The following is a 10,522-nucleotide window of genomic DNA, read 5'->3' on the forward strand; positions in this document are numbered from 1 at the left end:
GCGCGAGGCAGAGCCTTACCTTCTCCCTCGTCCTCCGTCCCCCTCCGCCGGAGCCTGCTGACCAGAAGAGCCTGCGGGACCCAAGGAAGTGGCAGAGTTACATGGTACCCAGACTGAGGCCGTGAAGTGCCAGCCTCCCGCCCAGCCCAGCCCGGTGCCAAGGGTGCCCACGCTTCCCTCCACCTCCTGCAGCTGGAGAACTCCAGGCTCCTTCGGCCACGCCCCAGGCTCCCCACCCGAGTGTAATTGGAACAATCCTAGATCCCCTCCTCCCCCCGCGACATCGGGGCATCGCCACACCTTGGGCCCTGGGTCTGACCCTTGCCGGGGGTGATTTCTGTCCCTGGTGTTCTGAGTCGAATGGGGACCAGGCCCTTGGGCTTCCCAATGTGCTCTGGCTTCCTCTTCTCTCCCCGTCTCCCCTAGTTCCCACCTGCGAGCCCAGCTCCCCAACTGATCTGGGATGGAGGCAGGACTCTGCCTGCCTGAGGCAGGATCCCCAACTGACCACACCCAACGGCTGTCCAAAGATCTGTCCCGGCTTCCCCCTTTCCCCCAGGGACCCAGGAAAGCTTGTGGCTTTGGGAGGGAGCTGGGAGGGTTTGTTGGTCAGCTTCCCCGAGCGTAGGGAAATAACTGGCCAGAGGCGGCTCAGTGCCGGGGTGCCAGGGAACCATGCGGGGGAGCCCTGGCATTTCTAGCACTAGCTGGTGGTCGAGGCAGTAAGGAACAACCCATGAATGGAGCCACAAGCTCGGTCTGTGGCCCTGTCTCTCTCTGCGGATGTGCCATGCCAGCCCAACGGGGCCTGGTCAGAACAGGGGGCCTCGGGCGCTCCCACCCACCCTCCCTTCCATGGGGCTGTGTCCAGGCAAGCTCTGCTGAGAGCGCAGGACGGCTGCAGGGGGACTGTGGGGGAGGGGGTCCTCCTACCATCCTGCTTCTCCAGGAGAAGCTGTGCTGGGTCGCCATGGCCACCCAGATGACCAGGACCAGAAGGACGCAGGTGTACAACACCCAGGAGCTGTCCCAGCAGGCACAGAACCAGCTCTGCGTGATCCCCATCCCCGTGCCAAACATGGTGGGGAGGACGGTCTGGACGCGCACTGGGGTGGAGATGCTGCACTCCCTGCTGTTGCTGCCACTGGATCTCTCCTGAGGGGCTTTGTTCCAATGAGCATCATAAAGGGCCAGGACCAGCTGGGTCCTGACATCACAAAGGGACTGCAGGCATCAGAGGTGGGCAAGATGCTCAACTCCCTGCAGCCCCTCCCCAGCACCCCATGTAGATACTTAGAGACTGTGACTGAGTCACCCCGTAACCTTCTCTTCGTTAAGTGAAAGAGATTGAGCTCCGTGAGTCTCTCACTAGTCTCTGTGGTGGGAAGAACATCTCAACAGCCCAACATTGTGGCATTTAATTTCAAAAAGGGGAACTATGCAAAAATGAGGGGGTTAGTTAAACAGAAATTAAAAGGTACAGTGACTAAAATGAAATCCCTGCAAGCTGCAGGGCGCTTTTTAAAGACACCATAATAGAGGCCCAACTTCAATGTACACCCCAAATTAAGAAACACAGTAAAAGAACTAAAAAAGAGCCACCGTGGCTTAACAACCATGTAAAAGAAGCAGTGAGAGATAAAAAGACTTCCTTTAAAAAGTGGAAGTCAAATCCTAGTGAGGTAAATAGAAAGGAGCATAAACACTGCCAAAATAAGTGTAAAAATGTAATAAGAAAAGCCAAAAAGGAGTTTGAAGAACGGCTAGCCAAAAACTCAAAGAGTAATTGTCACGGAGTATGGGGGACTCAGGGCCCTGCACCCCCGGCTTCCTGCGATCCACCATGACTCTCAGCCAGCCAGTAAAGCAGAAGGTTTATTTAGACGACAGGAATACAGTCCAAAACAGGTCTTGCAGGCGCAGACAACAGTATACCCCTCAGTTAGGTCCCTCTTGGGGTCCCCGGGCACCCTAGCTCCCCTGGGAGGTCAGAGCCCTCTCTGCCTCCCAGCCATGGTCACTAGCTACCTCCCGAAACTCTGCCTTCAGCGACCCCTCCCACAGCCTTTGTTCAGTTTCCCGGGCAAAGGTGTCACCTGGCCCCAGCCCCCTCCTGGGTTCTCATGTTACATGCTCAGGTATTCTCAGTCGGTCAGTCTCCCATCCCCCAATGCAGACTATCCTAGCCACACTCCCCTGTCAGCATTCAAAGACCACATTAAGAACAGTCCCAGTTCGTCACAGTAATAACAAAATGTTTTTTAAGTACATCAGAAGCAGGAAGCCTGTTAAACAACCAGTGGTGCCCCTCGATGATCGAGATAGAAAAGGAGCGCTTAAAGACGATAAAGTTATAGCGGAGAAACTAAACAAATTCTTTGCTTCAGTCTTCACGGCTGAGGATGTTAGGGAGATTCCCAAACCTGAGCCAGCTTTTGTAGGTGACAAATCTGAGGAACTGTCACAGATTGAAGTGTCACTAGAGGAGGTTTTGGAATTAATTGATAAACTTAACATTAACAAGTTACCGGGACCTAATGGCATTCACCCAAGAGTTCTGAAAGAACTCAAATGTGAAATTGTGGAACTATTAACTAGGGTTTGTAACCTGTCCTTTAAATCGGCTTCGGTACCCAACGACTGGAAGATAGCTAATGTAACGCCAATATTAAAAAAGGGCTCTACAGGTGATCTCGTCAATTACAGACCGGTAAGTCTAATGTAGGTGTGATGAAGTGGGGGATTTTCTTGTTTGTTTTCTTGTTTTCGGTAGGGTTTCAATGGTTTGCATGCGGAGGGGGTGGGACTCAGTTTCCCTGGGTGTTACTGGTTTAACGAGGTGAGGGGAGAGGGAGTTTGTTGTTACAGAGGACCAGAGAGGGAATGTGGGACTCCAGCCAATGGCCTGGAGGATGGATACCCCAGCGACCGGACTCGGAGACCCAGCTCAGGAATCGCAGCCGGTTCTGGCCAGTGGGAGGACAATGGCCTGCAGAGTGAGGAGCCAGTGACCTAACCAGCCGGTTCCAGCCAGAGGACAGAAGCGGTGTTACTCCAATTTAATGCCATTCTCCAAGGGGTTATGCTGGTGAACGCCATTCCAGAAGGATGTTATCAATGAAAGAGAAGTCAGAAAAAAGCCTCAAGAATGATTCAAAGGTTAGAAACCCTGCTGCCTAGAACATAAGAACATAAGAACGGCCGTACTCGGTCAGACCAAAGGTCCATCCAGCCCAGTATCCTGTCTACCGACAGTGGCCAGTGCCAGGTGCCCCAGAGGGAGTGAACCTAACAGGTAATGATCAAGTGATCTCTCTCCTGCCATCCATCTGCACCCTCTGACAAACAGAGTCTAGGGACACCATTCCTTACCCATCCTGGCTAATAGCCATTAATGGACTTAACCACCATGAATTTATCCAGTTCTCTTTTAAATGCTGTTATAGTCCTAGCCTTCACAACCTCCTCAGGTAAGGAGTTCCACAAGTTGACTGTGCGCTGTGTGAAGAAGAACTTCCTTTTATTTGTTTTAAACCTGCTGCCTATTAATTTCATTTAGTGACCCCTAGTTATTGTATTATGGGAAGAAATAAATAACTTTTCCTTATCTACTTTCTCCACATCACTCATAATTTTATAAGCCTCTATCATATCCCTCCTTAGTCTCCTCTTTTCCAAGCTGAAAAGTCCTAGCCTCTTTAATCTCCCCTCAGATGGGACCCTTTCCAAACCCCTAATCATTTTAGTTGCCCTTCTCTGAACCTTTTCTAGTGCCAGTATATCTTTTTTGAGATGAGGAGACCACATCTGTACGCAGCATTCCAGATGTGGGCGTACCATTGATTTATATAAGGGCAATAATATATTCTCCGTCTTATTCTCTATCCCCTTTTTAATGATTCCTAACATCCTGTTTGCTTTTTTGACCGCCTCTGCACACTGCGCGGACAACTTCAGAGAACTATCCACGATGACTCCAAGATCTTTTTCCTGATTTCTTTACACCAGTCATGATTTTATAGACCTCAATCATATCTCCGCTGGCCACGGTTGGAAGACATAATACTGGGCTAGGTGGACCTTTGGTCTGACGCAGTATGGCCGTTCTTATGTTCTTATGTGTCACCATCTTCCACCCTGGCACTGTTCAATTCAGAGACAGGGAGAGGAGAATGTTCAGAAGAAAATCTGATTAAGCAATTCTCTGCTCAGTATGACTAAGGATACCTCCATTTACTGTACACATTCACACAGCATTGCTCATGCTTGCATTTTATCAGGAGATTCGCTACATTTGATGCAAAGCCTCAACTGCTGGAGTCACGTGATTATATGAGACTCTCAGCTTCCATGACAACAAGAAGTAAGTTTCTGGCATTCATGGTTATTCAGGAAAGAAAAAATGTGACCCAAATGCATCCTAAAGATTGAAAACCCAGAAGGTGAATAAACAGAATCCAAATTTATTATTATTATTATTAAAAATCATGGTTTTGGAACCAATCTCTCGATTTTTGGGGGTCCTGACTCAAGATTTTTGCACTTTGGAGGTTCATAATACTGAAATTAAAACTGTTCTGTTTGCAACACATTTGTGACCTCTTGATAACCCTCTTATTTTCCATGTAAAGTTTAAATAAATAAAATTAAACTGAGTTGTGGAGTTTTATTTTTGATAAATCTGGGAATTAAAGCAGCAGCCATTTCTGTATTATTATTAGAGCTGGTCCAGATTTTCCAAAGGAATATTTTTGCTGATTTTCTTTTTTCAAAACAAATACATTTGTACAACAAATTATTGATATTGTCAAAATTCTTATCCCCCCCCCTAAAATATGGTTGTATTTGATTTTATTTTCAAAAATTGTATCCAAAAATGTGTTGACATCTTTTCTTTCATGAACAATCATTTTGATTGTGTTTTTATAACAATCTTTTGGGAGAAAACACAAATGGACCCGTTAAAAAAATGTTTGTTGGGGTGTGATTTTTTTCAATCTCCCTCCCAAACAACACTTCCTTATGTACTTTCTTTACACCAGTCATGATTTTATAGACCTCAATCATATCTCCCCTTAGCCATCGCTTTTCCAAGCTGAAAAGTCCCAGTCTTATTAATCTCTCCTCATATGGAAGCTGTTCCATACCCCTAATCATTTTTGTTGCCCTTTTCTGAACCTTTTCCAAGTCCAAGATATCTTTTTTGAGATGGGGCGATCACATCTGCACGCAGTATTCAAGGTGTGGGTGTCCCCTGGATTTCTAGAGAGGCAACATGATATTTTCTGTCCTATTATCTATCCCTTTCTTAATGATTCCCAGCACTCTGTTTGCTTTTCTGACTGCCGCTGCACATTGAGTGGATGTTTTCAGAGAACTATCCACAATGACTCCAGGATCTCTTTGCACTCTTTGATCACATGCACTGCAGTAGCCCCTCCCTTCCGAGGACAACGTTGTGGTGGACTCTGCTTCCCTGTGACCCTGTGTGTGCTGTGCTGTATAAAGATGGTCTGATGGTTAGGGGGCTAGGCTGGGAATTGGGGGATCTAGGTTCTGTCCTCAACTTGGAAGCTCATTTATGATACAAGCTTGGCAGGTGGGCTGGGGTGATAGCCAAGAAAACCACATTTGGGCCTTAGGTTTATGCTCTGGAGTGGGGAAGGGAAGATGCCAGGAAACTGGCTGTGTCCTAACAAACTCCCCCCAGTAACAGCCAATCCGCTGGAACAGCCCTGCAGAATTCCCTGGATCTCTATGGGGCACGAGGCAGCTGATCCAGGGAGCCACGCCCCACTAGAAGGGGTTTGCTGATTGGACTCTTCTCCGATGAATAATTCCCAGAATCCTCCGGCGGATCTGCTTGGTTTTCAAGCTGTCGATGATGGGGTTCAGGACGCGGTGGGGAAGAGGGGCACCAGCAGGTAGGCATCGGCCAGGAGCGTTTGCGTGAGGTGGGACAGGTGCCTCCCAAACCTGTGTAGGACGGACAACCCAATGAGTGGGATGTAGATGGTGCAGCAGGTGTGAGAGATGCAGGTGCTGAATGCCTTGAGGTGCTCTTCCCAGGAGGCAGTGCTCAGGACGGCCTTCAGGATCATGACATATGATGGGTGGATGGACAAGGAATCCAATCCCTTGGTCAGTACCGTGGCAGTCAGACCGTACAAGTTGACCTGTTGACCTGTTTTGTCCCCATGGGCCAACCTCCGCACATCCGAGTGCAGGCAGAAGGGAAGCCTTTTAATGAGGAAGACAACTGGCAGCATCACACAGACTGCCCGCAATAGAATCGCCGCCCCTGCCTTTGTGCTCCTGGCATTTGTCAAGACGGAGGCATATCTCGGAGGGTTGCATATGGCCACAAAGCAGTCAAACCCCTTGGCGACCCAGGACCCCAGACTCCGCGGTGGAGAAGGCTGGATGAAGTACATCTGGGTAACGCAGGCATTGAAATGGATGGAGCTGGAATCCAAGCAGAAGTTGCTCAGCATGGTGGGCAAGGTGGAGACAGATAAGCCCAAATCTGCCAATGCCAGCGTCGAAAGGAAATAGAACATTGGGATGAGGAGACTGTGGTCCAGCCATATGACAGAGAGCATTATGTAGTTCACTGAGCACAGAGGGAAAGCCATCCAATAATAGACATGCTGCAACGCTGGAATTCCTGTGAGGATTAAGGCCAAGTGGCTGAAGCCAGTCTGACTCATCGCTGATGTCTCATGCATTCAGTGTCCTCTGTAGGTCCAAATAACACCTGTAATAACAGCAGCATTATCCATTTGTAGGTCATCTACCAAAATACTACATTAAAATAACATTATTAAGGTTACAAAGTCAAGCACTTAAAAGTTAGGGCATGACAGAATTAAGATTGCCTGCCAGCCCTCTTTGTGTGTATCCCTCATGAGACAGTTTGTTATTACAGGCCACGTATAATTTAGCCACAGGACCTCTGCCTCATTCAGTGCATAGCATGGACCGTGCTCATTTCGTGAGCAGCTATTCAAACTCTGATTGCTCTTCCTTGATCCGGGTGTGGCCTCTGGCCTTATTCAAACCCTGTACTGAAGACAGAGGAATTAATTTGTTTTCCAATTATTATGTCCATTGTAGAGATTGGGGAAATGAGGCACAGGGAGCTCAAGGTAAAAAGTGTCCCCTACTTCAGCATGGTCAAGCTGAGACGCCAGGACTGGAATCTTCAGACTACTTAGCATTAGGCAGCGCTTCGTATGTTCAAAACACAGTCCCCAGTGGCACCATTCAGTGCCTCTGCAAATCAGACCCCAGGGTCTCAAACCAGGCACCCAGGATATGAGGATCACACAATTAGTGACACATTTGGTTTAAGTGACTTGCCCAGCATCACACAGTCAGTCTGTGGCAGAGGCAGGGATATGATCCAATTCTCCCGGGCAGCACTCAATAGCCTTAACCCTGAGACCATCCTCTCTCTTCCAATGTACATTGCTCTCACAAACTGTGCCTCAGCCTGATTGACGTTTACCCAGATCACCCAAAATAAACATGGATTCTCCCAGTTCTGCCCTCAGATGCGGTTGTGAGACTCCCTTTGAGGATCGCGAAGTTGCCCCAGTCCAAGTCAAAGCAGAATTTGGTCAAACGGGAGTGGCACTAGGTAACTGGCAATGCTCAGATGCTATGGGGATGGGTGCCAGACAGAAAGAAAGGAAGGAAGGAAGAAAGAAAGAAAAAAAAAAAAAAAGGAATGGTCAGCAGACAAAATGCAGTTAAGCCAGAGAGAACGTACTACTGCAGGATCAGAAATAATGGGATTATTTTTGTATCTTGCTTGATTTTTTATTTGGAACAAAGTTATATAAAATGTTTTAGTAGCACTGTCATCTCCCTTCAAAGCCCGCAAGCCCATTCCCCAAACCTACACGGGGAGGAAAAACGGAGTTGTGTTTCTAAATTGCCAATAAAAGATCAAAGGGAAGGAAAAAATTCGGAATCGCAGCCATCAGCAAACACTGCGGCGTTGTCATGACGGTCTGAAATGTCAGAAATAAAAATGACAGCGGCAGAGTCAGTTTAACATGTAAATGGTCTGAGAAGAGCCTGCCATTGTTTTATGCAGAGCAAGGAGTGGGGATCAGTTCTTATGTACATTTACAGGACAACAGATGCTAAATAGGGTTGATGTCCAGAGGAAAAATCCAAACCGACCTGGGAATGCTATAAATGTGGTTAATGCAGATAGGCTCCAAAGCATCTTCATCAATCTCCCAGTGTCTGCTCAGTCGGTTCGGCCAGCTGGCAAAGTGGAACACTTCCCCACTCTTTCCAGGGCAGGAGAGCTCAGATTAACATGAGCTAGCACAAATTGTACTTCACTGGGGGTTTCCATACGTCCACAGAGCCACATTCTCAGCTCCCTTTGTTCAGTTTGTGAGTCAAGTGTGGTTTGCCTGGGTGGTTAGAAAGTCAAAACCGAGTAAGAACCTCAAGATGTGGCTGCAGCAGACAGCCGCAAATGCCTTTTGGCTATGAACTTTGAGGAGCCTCACTGCACGGCATGAAAGGTTATGAGGTGTAGGGAAGAGCTTCTGTTTCAATAGTAACAGAGAGTCCTGTGGCACCTTTAAGACTAACAGATGTATTGGAGCATAAGCTTTCGTGGTGCACTTGGTCGGATGGGCATTCACCCACGAAAGCTTATGCTCCAATACATCTGTTAGTCTTAAAGGTGCCATAGGACTCTCTGTTGCTTTTTACAGATCCAGACTAACACAGCTACCCCTCTGATACTTGTTTCAATAGTATGTCTGTCCAAAGCTTGCAAATCGCTCAGTAACAAAGCAGAACAGTTTAAAGCGCCGTCGCCACGATGGGATTAATCAAAGTGACAAACGCTGCCCAGAGCCCTTCTAGCACCATGAGCGACAATTCCCATGGGATCATTTGAACACAGGCTTCCCCGAACAAGCCAACATGGATTTTCAGTGACACTAAGAAAAAGCTCTGTCTGCAATTGAAGTGACTGGAGTCAGAGAGAGGAGAACTTTGGTAACCGACAAGAGAGACTGTTCGTAACTTTCAAACAGGAGGAAACAGAACCATTGTGAAGTCAGTATCATTAGTGATTGTGTATATGTGCCATACATATCATTGGATATAGGAACAATGAGCTTATTGATCAGACCCCAGGGAGCTTTTTCAGCCCAAACCTATATATATATAGGAACAAAATGAGTATTTGGTGAAACTGACTTTCTGTCTCAGCACTTTTCTGACTGGTCATCTCACTTCTGCAGCCGACACGTCTCACTTTGAACCAGTTCCTTTAATACATTACCCGTACAGTAGGTGGGACGTGGGACTTCCTATCTATTTAGTTGCACTGTACATGGCAAAGCCAGCACTTACCCCAAATCACAGCAGAGGAGACAAGCCAGATGCCTCATGAAAGAGGAGGCACAAAAGAAGACCCCAGACACAAGCAATCTGCCTGAATCTCATCCTGGCCAGAATGAATGCATGGAGAGCCTTTATTATAGCACAGCCATATCAAACCCAATGGGTTCATTTCACCAGCAGGGGATCTCAGCTTGAGGTCACAGTTTCTCAGTGGAAATCTGTCCAAGGCTGGGAACACAAGGGCTGGGTAGTGGATTGCACCCTGGTGGGGAACAAATATTTGATAAGGGGCTCTTCAGTCGAGCAGACAAAGGCATAACAAGATCCAATGGCTGGAAGGTGAAACTGGACAAATTTGGACTGGCAATAAGGTGTACATTTTTCATAGTGAGGTAATTAACCATGGGAACAATTTATCAAGTGGATTCACTGGCAATTTTAAAATCAAGGCTGGATTTTTTTCTAAAATATCTGCTCTAGTTCAAACTGGAATTAATTCAGGAAAGGTTTATGGATACAGGAGGTCAGACACCAAATGATCACAATGATACCTTCTGGCCTTAGAGTCTATGAATCTATGAAAATCTCTCTGTAGACTGGAGAGATGTAGAAGGGTCCCAAATATGGTGATTCGGGGGCAATTCAGACTTGGGTCTCTTAGAAATGGGAAAAATGGGAAAAATTCTGGATTTGGTTCTGGAAAGAGGTAGCGTTAGAGGAGGAATCCAAGGCCGATGCAAAGGTGTGTCTCAGGATGGAGTCCCCACCAGGGCAGGAGCAGTCAGCACTCCCAATGCAAGAGGAAGATGCTTCGTTTGGGGGAAGGGGGAGCTGTATTGCGTTGGGGATTCATGGATTAAAGATCCATCCTTAGGGAACACTGAACCACTGCTCTCTAACTCTTGATGTCTGGAGGCTCCTCACTGACATAGGAAGAAGTATGATGCTGAAATCAACCTCAGTGGCTTCTCGAGAGCTTAAATTGTGATGTCCGGTCAGCCATTGCCAAGGCACGATATTGCACAGGCACTAGGGGGCTGTTTCCTGGTAGGGGACAGGGTCCCCCACGTCCAAGGTGTTGCCTGGGAGATAGTGCATTTCCTTTGCCTCCCCCTGGAAATTTAATCCTTTCTTCTAG

At 47.5% G+C, this 10,522-nt stretch overlaps 1 protein-coding gene across 1 annotated transcript; it reads right to left on the bottom strand.

Annotated features, from left to right (window-relative positions):
* Positions 1-5,891: 5,891 nt before the first annotated feature.
* LOC135875771 (olfactory receptor 51L1-like) lies at positions 5,892-6,635 on the bottom strand. Its single transcript, XM_065400777.1, has one exon. The coding sequence runs from the start codon at positions 6,633-6,635 to the stop codon at positions 5,892-5,894; it is 744 nt and encodes a 247-aa protein (XP_065256849.1).
* Between the last annotated feature and the right edge of the window lie 3,887 nt (positions 6,636-10,522).

This window comes from Emys orbicularis, chromosome 1 (genome assembly GCF_028017835.1).
Source record: "Emys orbicularis isolate rEmyOrb1 chromosome 1, rEmyOrb1.hap1, whole genome shotgun sequence".
In the NCBI taxonomy this organism is placed as follows: domain Eukaryota; kingdom Metazoa; phylum Chordata; order Testudines; family Emydidae; genus Emys; species Emys orbicularis.